Genomic DNA, 12,214 nt, shown 5'->3' with positions numbered 1-12,214 from the left:
GGATGCGGGATAGAGGTGGCAGCGCCGACTGCGACGGGCACGAGGCCTGCTTGAGCTTGAAGCCCTGCAGCGGGGAGCACTGAACTGGGCCTGAACTATTAGAAGAGCGGACCGGAGGGTGATCGGCGACAGTGGCCCTGGGGTGCGGGTGCACCTCTCCCCCTTCCCCTTGTGATCAGATGCGACACTCTTCTGCTTCCCCGTGCTACCGCTGGGGTACTACTGCTCTGTATCGTGATGGGTGACATCTTGGATGTGTGACACAGCGGTGAAGGGGACTGTAGACACTCTTCGTGTTTGGGGCAGGGACTGATAAGGCCCTTGTACAGCGACGGAAGCAAGGTAGAGCTGCGTGGAATCGCTTTATCTTCGCGCTTCCGTCCCAGAGCCCTCCTCTGGGGGACGGTGTTGTCTAATGCATGGAACTGCCTGTCCCTCCCTCCATGAAATGTGGCGTTTATTGTGGACACCATGTTTGATCTTGACCAGTGACGTCGAGCTGATCATCAACTGCCCTATACCGCACGACCTGCTCTGAAGCGCAGGTGTGGCCAGTTTACGAATGTACCTGGCATATATCGCTGATATATTTTGAGATAAAACCTGCTACTGAAAAGTGTTACTGCGCTTTGGAGTACCGCGGACAGTCCGAAGTGCAAACTGTCCCCCCTGGCGATCTGTAGGTAACATAGCAGGCTGCGGGACCTGTTGGTGTACGCGCTCCTAGTTTGTCCTATATGCCGTCGAGGAAGATGGCTACAGGAGGCAGAGGTTACAAGAGCGCCCCTCAGGCGCAACTGGCCAAATTCGCTTGGACCAAGGGAGGTGACAAAGGAGACTCGCCTAGAGTGAATAAAGATAACGCTGTGGTGTCGCCATCCCCGAGTAAGGAGCCTACGCTTCACGACGTCATGGCGGCCATAGGAGGCATGCGCACGTCAATGGACTCTGTCACAACGGAGGTTTCCCTGCTTCGAGTAGACTTCAAACAAATGAACGAAAAAGTGAAGGAACTTAAGGTGGTAACGGCGGCGCTACAAGAGGACACCTCTGAACTGCAGCGACAGGTGTTGGACTTGGAGAAGAAACAGACCCACATGGCGCAACAGTTGGACGATTATGAGGGGAGAGATCGTCGAAACAACATACGAATTCTCGGAGTTCCGAAAAAAACAGAAGGGCCTGCGGCGGACCTCTTTGTGGAAGAGTTGACCACGAAACACTTGAAACCGAAGGCTCTCTCCACTTATTTCTCCATTGAACGAGCCCACAGGGTGCCCGGCGGTCGCCCCAAGCCAGGGGCTCAACCTGGACCCATAATTGCAAGAGTTTTTAATTTTCGAGACAGAGACAACATCTTACAGGCGTCTAGAGCGGGTCCCCCGCTGAAGTTAGACAACTATGAGGTCACTTTCTTTCCTGATTTCACAGCATGGGTTCAGGCACAGCGGCGCAGCTTCCAGGCAGTGAAACAGGAACTGCGTAGCAGAGAAATCAGATACGCTATGCTCTTCCCGGCCAAATTAAGAGTGGAGAGGAACCGTAAACCTTGGTTTTTTGACTCTCCAGAAGCAACCTGGGAATGGCTGGAGGGGTGGACGAGGGTCGGCGACATGAGGGGTACCTGCCGCGGCAAGGCGGACCGGAAGGGAGGTGAAGAACCTGGTGACTCAACGACTGAGAATGCGTTGGAGGCTGATGAACTGGACGAGCAGGGATGAGTGACATTAATCATCTCCAGAAGGGCCCCCTCCGGAGGACACTCGCAAGTATTGGGCAGGGATGAAGCTGGGGGGTCGGGGGCATCAGATGGAGGGGCATATAAGTTTCAGGGGTGCCGGAACCCAGAGTTCCAGTTATGTAACAGGTCAGATTTATGGTTTAATGTAGACATGTTATGACATTGTTCTAAAGGCTGTGTCTTATAATATCAAGTACTGTTCTATTGAAGCCACTGTAGGTGCAACGGGTCGGGTGAGCGCGCATCACCTCTGCAAGTTAAGCACGGGTAGGGAACATATAGGCACTCTGTCATGTTTGGGGGTGGGCAGTTCGAGGTCCACGTGCAGGGGAGCAGGGTGGGGGGTTGAGGGGAGTTGGATGGGGGTTTTCAAGACAATGCAATCCGATGTTACTGACTACTGTGAAAATGTACGAATTCAGATTATAGTGTTGGAGGGGGGGACGGGTTGGGTGCACTCTGTTCTGTGCTTTAGTTTTGGGCTGTACTTCAAGGATACGGGCGAGCAAATGTGTGATGCAGTGATGAGCTTTCAAGGATGTTTTGAATGTGATGGCAGACGAGGTCTTGGATGACGAATAACAGATGATACTGCCCCGGTCCTGGCCCCAGTGTCCCCTTTAAACCTGGTCACCTGGAATGTACGCGGTTTGGGAGATAAAATTAAGAGGGGATTGGTGTTGCAATATGTACGTAGGGCAGCCTCAGCATTGGTATTGCTTCAAGAGACGCATCTGGTGGGTTCGACATGTAGGGCTTTGGATTGGTGGGTATATGCGATGGTAGTGCATTCTGAGTTTTCCTCCGGTTCCAGGGGGGTGGGAATCCTGATGCGTAAGTGCTTTCCTGTAATAGTACAACAGGTGTGGAAAGATGCACAAGGGCAGTTTGCAGCTATCTCCTGCTTGTGGGAGGGAAAGAGGTTCAATGTCTTATCAGTGTACATTCCACCTGCCCTGCATTCAGTCGCTCTCCCCGCTCTCAGTGCATTTCTACCGACACTGCCAGAGGGCGAACTCATACTGGGCGGAGATTTCAATGTGGTTCTAGATGAGGGACTTGACCGTCACCCCAGCAGGGTGACAGGGCTGCATAAAGCGCGTCTGACTGGCTATGTAGAGGCTATGGGTCTTACGGATGGGTGGAGGTTCAAACACCCCAGGGATCGAGGCTACACCTTTTACTCAGGGGTACACAATAGTCTCTCACGTATGAATCATTTTTTTGTCTCTGCAGACAGCTTGCCCCATATAACTGAGGTAAAGATAGGCCCGAGGGGTATCTCGGATCATTCCCCAGTCTCCATGACATACTTCTCTTATGTGAAAGCCCGGAGGCGCATCTTCCCAATTTCGCCTTATTATTTACAAATTCCACAAATCAGAAAAGACCTGGTCGCAGCTTCGAAATGCTACTTCCAAGAAAATATCGCTTCCGTTGACTCGCCGGGGGTCCTGTGGAAAGCATACAAAACGGTGCTACGGGGCCAGGCAATAGCCTCCATAACAGGTCACAAAGGGACTGTGCAAGAAGACCTTAGAGCACTAGAGTTCGGCCTGGACGTTTTACAATCCAAACATGATCTTGATCCTACTGAGGAGGCTAAGTGCCAGTTATGCCTTAAGGAGGCAGAATTCACGGAGTTTCAACAACAATGGGAACCGTGTGCGGACAATATTTAACGGGGTCCAGTGTACATGTCCGGACGACTAGTAGAACAAGAGGGGTACAAAGTTCCCCGAAGAGTGTGAGAGACAAGAGTGCATGCAGTATAGAGGAAAGACAAAGGGAAAAGGGCATTTCCCTTTTTGGAACTAAAACCCTCACACATCTAGCAAGCTAGATGTCATGCTTCATCATATGGGTTCTGCTCCTCGTCAGACTGGCGCTGCAATGTCTGACGGGCACCCGTAAAGGGGCTCATTATCGGAGATCTTTTGTTCCGGCCATATGGTGCATGCGGGTGAGAGGGCGAGTGAATGTGTAGTCGTGGAGTGGTGGTGAATTAAAAAAGGTGGGTCAGTCCACAGGGATTTTTATTAGCGTGGCTGACACCCTTGGTTAAAATAGTGGGAGGGGAGATATGTGCTAAGAAAGTACTCAGCAGGACATCTACGACCCTCTGGTCAGGTCAACATGTTTCTTGCCCAAATGGCAATTCTTCAGGACCTAAGTGCTCAGTACTACACAGTGAACAAAAAGTAATTTACAACCTTATTCCAGGAGGTCAATAGGAAGGCAGGCCGACAGGTCCTGCTATTGAGTGGCGACCCTAAGTAATTCCCTAAGGCGCCTCGCAGTCTACTCTCGTGGGACCTGCGCCAATGGTCAGATACCGGATAAATGCGCGGTCACAGCCGTCACAACCTACCCCCACAAGCCTGGTCAGGGCATCCGAGCGACTGGTGCTACTAGAATTCACGGAGTATCGGCGAGTGCAGTTAGACAGCGGCTTATGCGCACTCAACATATTGTATACGAGGTTGGAGATAAGGCAGGGAGACTTCTGGCATGGCTGGAAAAGAAAGAATGGGCCCAGAGGACGATAGCGCAGCTTCGCACTGCCGACGGTAAGGTATACACTACCCCTATGGATATAGTAGACACCTTGGCCAATTATTACGAAGCGGTTTACACCTCCTCCTCCTGTATGTCCTCTGAGGAGGCACAGACCTACATTAAAGATATCCAAATGCCCTCCCTTTCGGACTCAGACGCCGAACTGTTGGAGTCGGACTTTACGACAGATGAGGTTCTGGGTGCTATTCATTCTTTGCAGTCAGGCAAGGCTATGGGGCCAAATGGGGTCCCCATAGAACTTTACAAGCGCGTCTCTGATCACGCGGCTCCGCATCTGTTGCGAATGTTTGAAGACAGCTTGGCTACTGGGCAATTGCCCCGAGATCAGCGGACGGCTACGATTATAGCCATACCAAAACCTGGCAAACCCCCGGACGAATGTACATCATATCGTCCTATTTCATTATTAAATGCGGAGGCGAAAATACTGGCCAAAATGATAGCCGTACGACTAACCCCGCATTTAGAGACCCTTATTCATCCGGATCAATCCGGATTCATGCCGAACAGGAGCACTGCTCTCAATTTAAGACGAGTACATGCGGTCTTGGCGCAGATGCAGGCTCTATCGGAACCGGCTGTGATCCTGTCTTTAGATGCGCAAATGGCCTTCGACATGGTCGAGTGGCTGTATCTATTTGCGGTATTGCGACATGTAGGCTTTGGACCAAAGTTTTGTGCTTGGGTGAAACTCCTGTATACAAATCCACTTGCACATGTTGTAGCCAACGGCCATATTTCCAGGGATTTCCGGCTGGGCCGCGGTACGCGTCAGGGATGCCCCCTATCGCCACTGCTTTTCGCATTGATCTTGGAGCCGTTGGCAGCATGGATACGGTGGGACCCCATGATAAAGGGTCTCAGCTGGACTGAGTCTTGGGAGGACCGCATATCGCTATATGCCGATGATATTCTTCTTTACTTAACTCTCCCCAGGCGTTCACTCATAGTTCTTCTTAACATCTGTGAGATTTTTGGGCGAGCTTCAGGATACACAATCAATTGGTCCAAATCGGTGTTATTTGTCCTTAAGGGGCCCCCACCGCGCCTTCCGAACGGCTGCCCCCTGATGGTCACTGATGGAGCCTTTAAATATCTAGGGGTGTGGGTGACACCAAGTCAGGAGATCTTTTACCACCGCAATTTACTACCACCACTTGAATGATTCTGCACGGATGTGAGGCATTGGCACACCCTACCGCTGACCCTTTTAGGTAAAGCCGTGTTATTTAAAATGATGACATTACCACAACTGCTTTATATCCTGGAAAATACTCAGTTTCTCGTGCCTCTAAAATATTTTAAGTCCATAAACGCATTGGTTTCTGGCCTACTTTGGGGGGACAAACCGGCGCGCATTTCCCGGCAAAAGTTGGTACGAGGGTGGTTCGATGGAGGCATTGCGCTCCCAGATATCCAATTGTACTATTGGGCAGCCCAACTAAAGACTATAAATCACTGGCTCCACGCTCCGCAGACTGAGCCCGCGTTCAAGGCGGATAGATACGACCTAGGGGGCGGAGGAGTGATGGCCGCGCTCTATGACCCTAGAGGTGCGGCGGCCCTGCTGGGTCCCACGGCTCACACAGTAAAGCTATGGTACCTGGCATCTGCTCGCCTCAAATATAAGAACACGATCACGCAGATGACGCCACTCTGGGCATCACAACGCCTCGGCCGTCTCTATAATAGTAAGGGATTTGAGGCCTGGGACCGCATAGGCATATCGACAGTTGGAGACCTCTATAGGCGGGGTGCAATCCTCACCTTTGACCAGCTAGCGGCCCAATTCAACTTGGTAGAGGCGGACCGTTTCCACTACCTGAAAATCAGTCATGCCCTCAAGTCTGTGCTTCCGATTGAAGGAAAGCTACCAGAATCCACTCCTTTAGAAGATAGACTGCTTACGGAGCACATGCTGAAAAAGGCGACCTCATTGGTCTACCATAAGTTGGTCAACAATATGCCTGACCCCATGGAAAGACTTAGAACGGCCTGGACTGCGGAGATAGGTAAATTTGATGAGTCGGACTGGCAGACCGAGCTCTCCTTGCCTCAGGAGGTCGCTTTGCCGTCGCGGCTCAGACTGATACAATTGAAAGTCTTACATCGAGTATATTATACTAGGGTCACACTACATAGGATAGGTAGAATCACACATCAGTACTGCTTGAGAGGCTGCGGGGAGGTGGGGACATTCTACCACACTATCTGGGATTGCCCATTGATTGTTTGTTTTTGGTCCAAGGTTATGCGGACTATATCACAAGTGGTTCACATTTCGCTACTCCCTGAACCACCCCGTTGTTTTTTGAACATTTGGGAGCCTAATGAGCTGAGTGACCCCCCTACAAGATTGGGCAACGCTTGGTATTATGTACGCTAAACGAAATGTGGCTAGGGCCTGGGGGTCTCCCGTGGTACCGGCACTTAGTGCCTGGAGTACAGATATGGACTCAGCGATGGTTGCCGAAAAGGAGGTATACTTAAATCGCAAGTGTCCGCGAAAGTGGGCCAAAATTTGGGGAGCCTGGAATGAATATAGAGGGCCTATTTGTGAACCGCCTCAGATGGATAGTGATACTGATTTGGAATGACAATGAGGGGGGACGAGATAATCATGGGATGGGGTGGCGATACTGTATAGATGTCCAGACTGCATTACTGCTGTCTCCTTGTAATAGTATGCTGTGTCCACTATGTTTCGCCTTATTTATCATGCTCAATTGATGTGTACAATGTAAACCTTGACAATGTCCATTGTTTATTTTGTTTCTTAACAATAAAAATTGTTTTTAAAAAAACAGGGGGCACGCCAGCAAGCTCTTGAGTCACTCTGGGTTGAAGTGAAGTGGGTCCAGTCCTTCTCCTCAGCAGGGCAGAGATTAGCAGGCAGCAGGGCAGCACAGCAAAGCAGAAAAGTAGTTCTTTCAGAGCAGCAGTCAAGCAGAGTGGCAATCCTTGTAGCGCAGCAGACTTTACTCTAGGCAGAGTTCTTCACAGGTCCAGTGGTGTACTGTCTTGGAAGGGTCAGAGCCCCAGTACTTATACCTAGTTGTGGTTTTGAGGTGGGGGTGACATCAAAGCAGGCCCTTGAAGTGCAAAGGTTCCTCTTTCATCCCAGCTCTGGCTCCAGGCTATCAGTAGGGGGTAATCACCCCTTTGTGTTCAGAACAGGGCACTGTCAATTCAGGTGTGTCAGCTCCCCCACTATTCCTGCCCAGCAACAGCTATCAGAATGCAGATGATTGCATTTGAGTTCTCTGTCACACTTCCTGTGTGTGTGGCTGTCTAGACAGAATGCACAAAGTTTAGCTGTTATCCACCCCATATGTGTGTTGCAGGCACACAGATAAGTAAGAGAAGAGAAATGAAGAAATGTCCACTTTCTAAAAGTGGCATTTCTAAAACAGTAATGTTAAATCCAACCTTCCTGTAAAGAGGATTTAGCATTACCATTCCAAGGACATATTAACTGATGCAGCTACTCATTTCTAATCAGGAATTACATCTTAAAAGTGTATTAAGGAGTTCCCAGTTCTAACCTATGAGAGGAGTAGGCCTCACAGTAGTAAAAAACAAATTTGGGTGTTTGTAACTACTCGGACATGCAAAACCTACCAGTGCATGTCCAACTTGCACAGCACCCTGCCCTTTTGGCTACTTGGTGCCTACATTAGGGGTGACCTAAGTGTAATAAAAGACATGTTTAAGGCCTTGCCGAGGTTTCTAAATGCCAAGTCAAAGTGGCAATAAACTGCACAGACAGGCCCTGCAATGGCAAGCCTGAGACAGGTTTGAAAGGCTACTTGTGTGGGTGGCACAATCAGTGCTGCAGGCATACCAGTACCATTTAATTTACAGGCCCTGGGCATTTTGTATACCACGTTGGAAGGGACTTACAAGTAAACTAAATATGTCAATTGTGTATTCACCAATGTTACCATGTTTTAGTGGAGAAGTGCATGCACTTTAGCCTTGGTCAGCAGTGGTAAAGTGCTTAGAGTCCTACGGTCAACAAAAAAAATAAGAAAAAAGAGGAGGTAAGCAGGAAAAAACTTTGGGGGAAGACCACCCCAAGGATGACACGTTTAACAGCTATGATATTATTTTTGCACTGCATTCTTTGCATTAGCAGCATTCTTTAATTCGATGTTAAGGAGTATCAAAAAATATGTTCAAATAAACCCTTTCATAAGAACCCCAATCTAACAGTGTCTACACAGGTAAAAAATAGAATTCGAGTATGAAGAGGTAGCAGTTCAATTAGATGGGCCCGCTGTGTGCCTGTGTTCTGAGAAGAATAGGTAGCTTCAAGTTTCCCCAAAGGACAACTGGGCTCTAACACGATTGCTCTGTGTATGCTAGTCTTAGATAAACATCAACAGCACCAGAGGGTCAAAAGGTGGTAAGAAGCATTGGAGATAAAAATCATTACTTAGGTAGTCTTGTTGCTGACTTATGCCTCTGAGAACCAACCATATCAAATGATATGAGATATAATATAAAAATACGGAGTGGAGTCATGAAAGACTAGCAACCAAAAAACAAAGATTTGGGCCATACAGAGCATTAACTTTTATGGTAGCCACGAAGGACAATATACATGCTCCAAAAGAATAAGACACAAAGTGTGACCTTGAACATACTACAACAAAATGATTTCAGAGTGAGCCATGGGGAAAGGGTCATACACTAAATGACAACAATGACATCCCAAAAAGAAGGGATTTCATGACCAGAACCATTTACAGGGAATGAAACAAATGACCAGAACTGCAAACCATGTTTAGACTAGTTGTTAAACGGATGGAGAATGACATTTCTCCACCGTCCTTAGGACCTGTTGCTATATTTTCAGAATAAGTTACTACTTCTCAAAATTAATTTGTTCCGAATATCGCACCTTTAATTTGGGAAAGCCACTTTTGCGATCTTTATGGCATTGCTGAGCCCGGTGAAAAGCCTGCTACTACTCTTGAACCTCAGCAGCCTGGGAGCATTGGTGGGGCTGGACGGGGACGGCCAACTACTGTTCCCTTACGCCCGCCCAGTTGAATTCTTTACCCTGGCTGAGGTAGAGACAGCTATAGGCAAGTTGATTCCTAATGAGGCCCCAGGTTTGGATAAACTGCCAGGGGACTTGTTTAGGATGCAACCGAAAATCTGGGACCCCTATTTGGTTGTTTTGTTTAACGGCATCCTACAGGGAGATGATTTGCCCCCTACCGGGTTAGGAGCTGAAATTATGCCTGTCTTAAAAAAGGGATGCCCATTAACCCCTTCTAATTATCGACCGATCAGCCTAATCGATACATCACAAATGCTGATGGGAAGGGTCTTCCTCAATAGGTTCTTAGGGTGGATTGAGGATAATGGGATACTGTCTATACTCCAGGCAGGCTTTAGGTCTGGTACCTCCACTCTAGATCAAATATTTCGCCTGCAGGTCCTGTACTGGAAGACAGCTAAGGTGGAGAGTGGCAGACTCTACCTTGTGTTTGTGGACCTGCAGGCAGCTTTTGATCTAGTTCCGCGTGGAAAATTGTGGAGAGTACTAGCAGACCTGGGCCTCCCGCCCTATTTGCTAGCTATTCTTTCTAGGCTCCATGAAAATAATTTTGCCCAGGTGAGGTGTGGCACGCATGGCGAACTCACAGATCAATTCCCTGTTCAAAAAGGATCTCGCCAAGGGTGCGTTCTGGCGCCAACGTTATTCAGCCTCTACATAAATGGCCTTGTGGAACATCTGAATGGTGTAGAAAATAATGATGCCCTTACAGGTAGAGTGCCCGCTCTGATGTTCGCAGACGAAACTCTGTTGTTGTCTAGAACATTATCGGGCATTCAGAGAATACTTGATGGTTTTGTGGAGTTTTGCGACCTTCGGGGGTTGGAAATCAACCTTGGTAAAACAAAATGTATGATTTTTAATCCCCCTAAACGTGTACGCCCAAACCCTGTTTTACATGGTACTCCCCTTGAAAGGGTTAAAACATTTGTTTATTTGGGTGTCACGTTAACAGAGAATTTTGGTTGGAATACACAGATTGCTAAATCCACACTTAAGTTATCCCAGCTAGCGGGGGCATAAGTAAGGTTTTCAGGGCGTCTACTTTTAGGCCGGTGTCCCCAGCCCTAGAGATATATTGCCGTCAGGCTAGGTCGGCAGCAACCTATGGGGCTGAACTTTGGGGGCACAAGCAGATAATGAAATTTAAAAAGGTGGAGCAGTCTTTCGTTAGAAATCTAGTTGGGCTACCATCTAGCACGCCATTGATCCCCCTTAGATTTGATCTTGGCATGTTGCCAATAGAGGAGATCATTAGTGCTAGACCAATTATGTACTGGAAGAGGTTGTGGTCAGTTCCTGAATTGGATGCGTATAGAGCGGAATTCTCTGAGATCTTGCCCCTTCTTAAAAACATAAATATCCCTTGGCTTCAGCATATTAGTGCAGTTAGTACCCATTTAGGTTTTCCTGAACTGTGGGAAACCCCTGAGATTTTTTGCCTTGGGATATCTAAGAAGGAACTTCTTTCTCAGATACGTATATCAAACTATCAATTATTAATGAGCTCTGCATCACTGGGTAAGCTGACATCTGAGTTCCTCCTAGTTAAACCAGAACCTAAAGTTGAGGAATTCATGGACCTAATTGAACCCCCAGTTGCAAGAAAGTTGTATCTACAGTTAAGGCATGGCACTCTTCCAGTTAGGTATTTTACATCTAAATGGTTAAATCCTAAGAATGAAGTTTGCCCAGCATGTAGCTACAAAATTGAGGACGTAACCCATGTGCTGTTTTTCTGCCCTGCCTATTCTGCAATTAGAAAACGTTGGCTAATACCGATCTGCAAGAACCTGGGACTTCTGCACTTTATGCAGGCTTGTAGGATATTGACATATGATACACATCCTCCCATTGTGTTTGCGGTCTCTCGTTACTTATTTAATATGTGGCGCAAGAGATATACCTTTTTAGCTTGATCGTTGTATATACAGTTTTTAATATCTTGTATTGTGATAACTCTCAGTTTAATTCTCTTTTTAACATTTTATGACTATTTTTGTTTTATTGTTTGTGCTGATGTATTTTATATGCACTTTTTATGGTCGTTTGACCGAAATAAAAGTTATCAACAACAACAAAATTAATTTCATTTAAATAAAAGTAAAAATAATTTTACCTTAGAAGCTGATCTTCCAGTCCAGATTTTGTTACAGTGAAGTTGATGATTGTAACTTTAATACAGACCTGAAAATAAAAAGAAATACAGGGATTTGTTTTGGATAACACATGATCTAATAATATCACTTAAAATACACATGTGATCACTGTCTTGAAGCTATTACACTACTCTGTGCTCTTGTACCTAACTGCCCAAGTAAACTGTTTGAGAGATTACCGTTTTCTGGAGATAAGTCGGATGGGAAAGAAAAGCTTCTGTTTCAAGCAGGGAATGTACTACACTGATGGTAATAATTTTGACAACCTCCTTTGCTGCTACCATCCATGTGGCCAACAGTGGTCTGTCCTGTAACTCCTACTGGGCCCAAAAATATGCATGGTGGTGTAAAACATCAGAAGCACATCAACTTACAAAGAGCGCTATTCACATCACCAATTGGTTGACAGGCTGACGGTGGATGGACACAGGATAAGACTTCTTGATTTGAACAAAAATCAAGCAAGGTCTTATCAAGAATAAAAGGAGCAACACTTGTTGGGTGTAGCACATGCAATATACTTTACATTTGTGCACAGGAAGTACCTTTCAAATGTAGCTCTTTTGATCTATTTGGAATGAAATGGGCATTGGCGGGTGGTATTAACGAATGAAGGGGACGTTGCTCAACCAGTATCAGGGAAGAAACAAAAGGGAGAGAATG

The 12,214-nt window shown here is 47.2% G+C and overlaps 1 protein-coding gene across 1 annotated transcript in view; it reads right to left on the bottom strand.

Annotated features, from left to right (window-relative positions):
• The window catches only part of LOC144818685 (dynein axonemal heavy chain 6-like), a 1,395,111-nt gene that overhangs the window by 725,333 nt on the left and 657,564 nt on the right, over positions 1-12,214 (bottom strand). Inside the window, exon 19 of the mRNA XM_078676337.1 lies at positions 11,512-11,579. Coding sequence (XP_078532463.1) covers positions 11,512-11,579 — 68 coding nt within the window. The remainder of the gene's footprint in view (positions 1-11,511; positions 11,580-12,214) is intronic.

This window comes from Lissotriton helveticus, chromosome 2_1 (assembly GCF_964261635.1).
Source record: "Lissotriton helveticus chromosome 2_1, aLisHel1.1, whole genome shotgun sequence".
Classification (NCBI taxonomy): Eukaryota; Metazoa; Chordata; class Amphibia; order Caudata; family Salamandridae; genus Lissotriton; species Lissotriton helveticus.
This window is presented reverse-complemented; position numbering and strand designations above follow the sequence as displayed.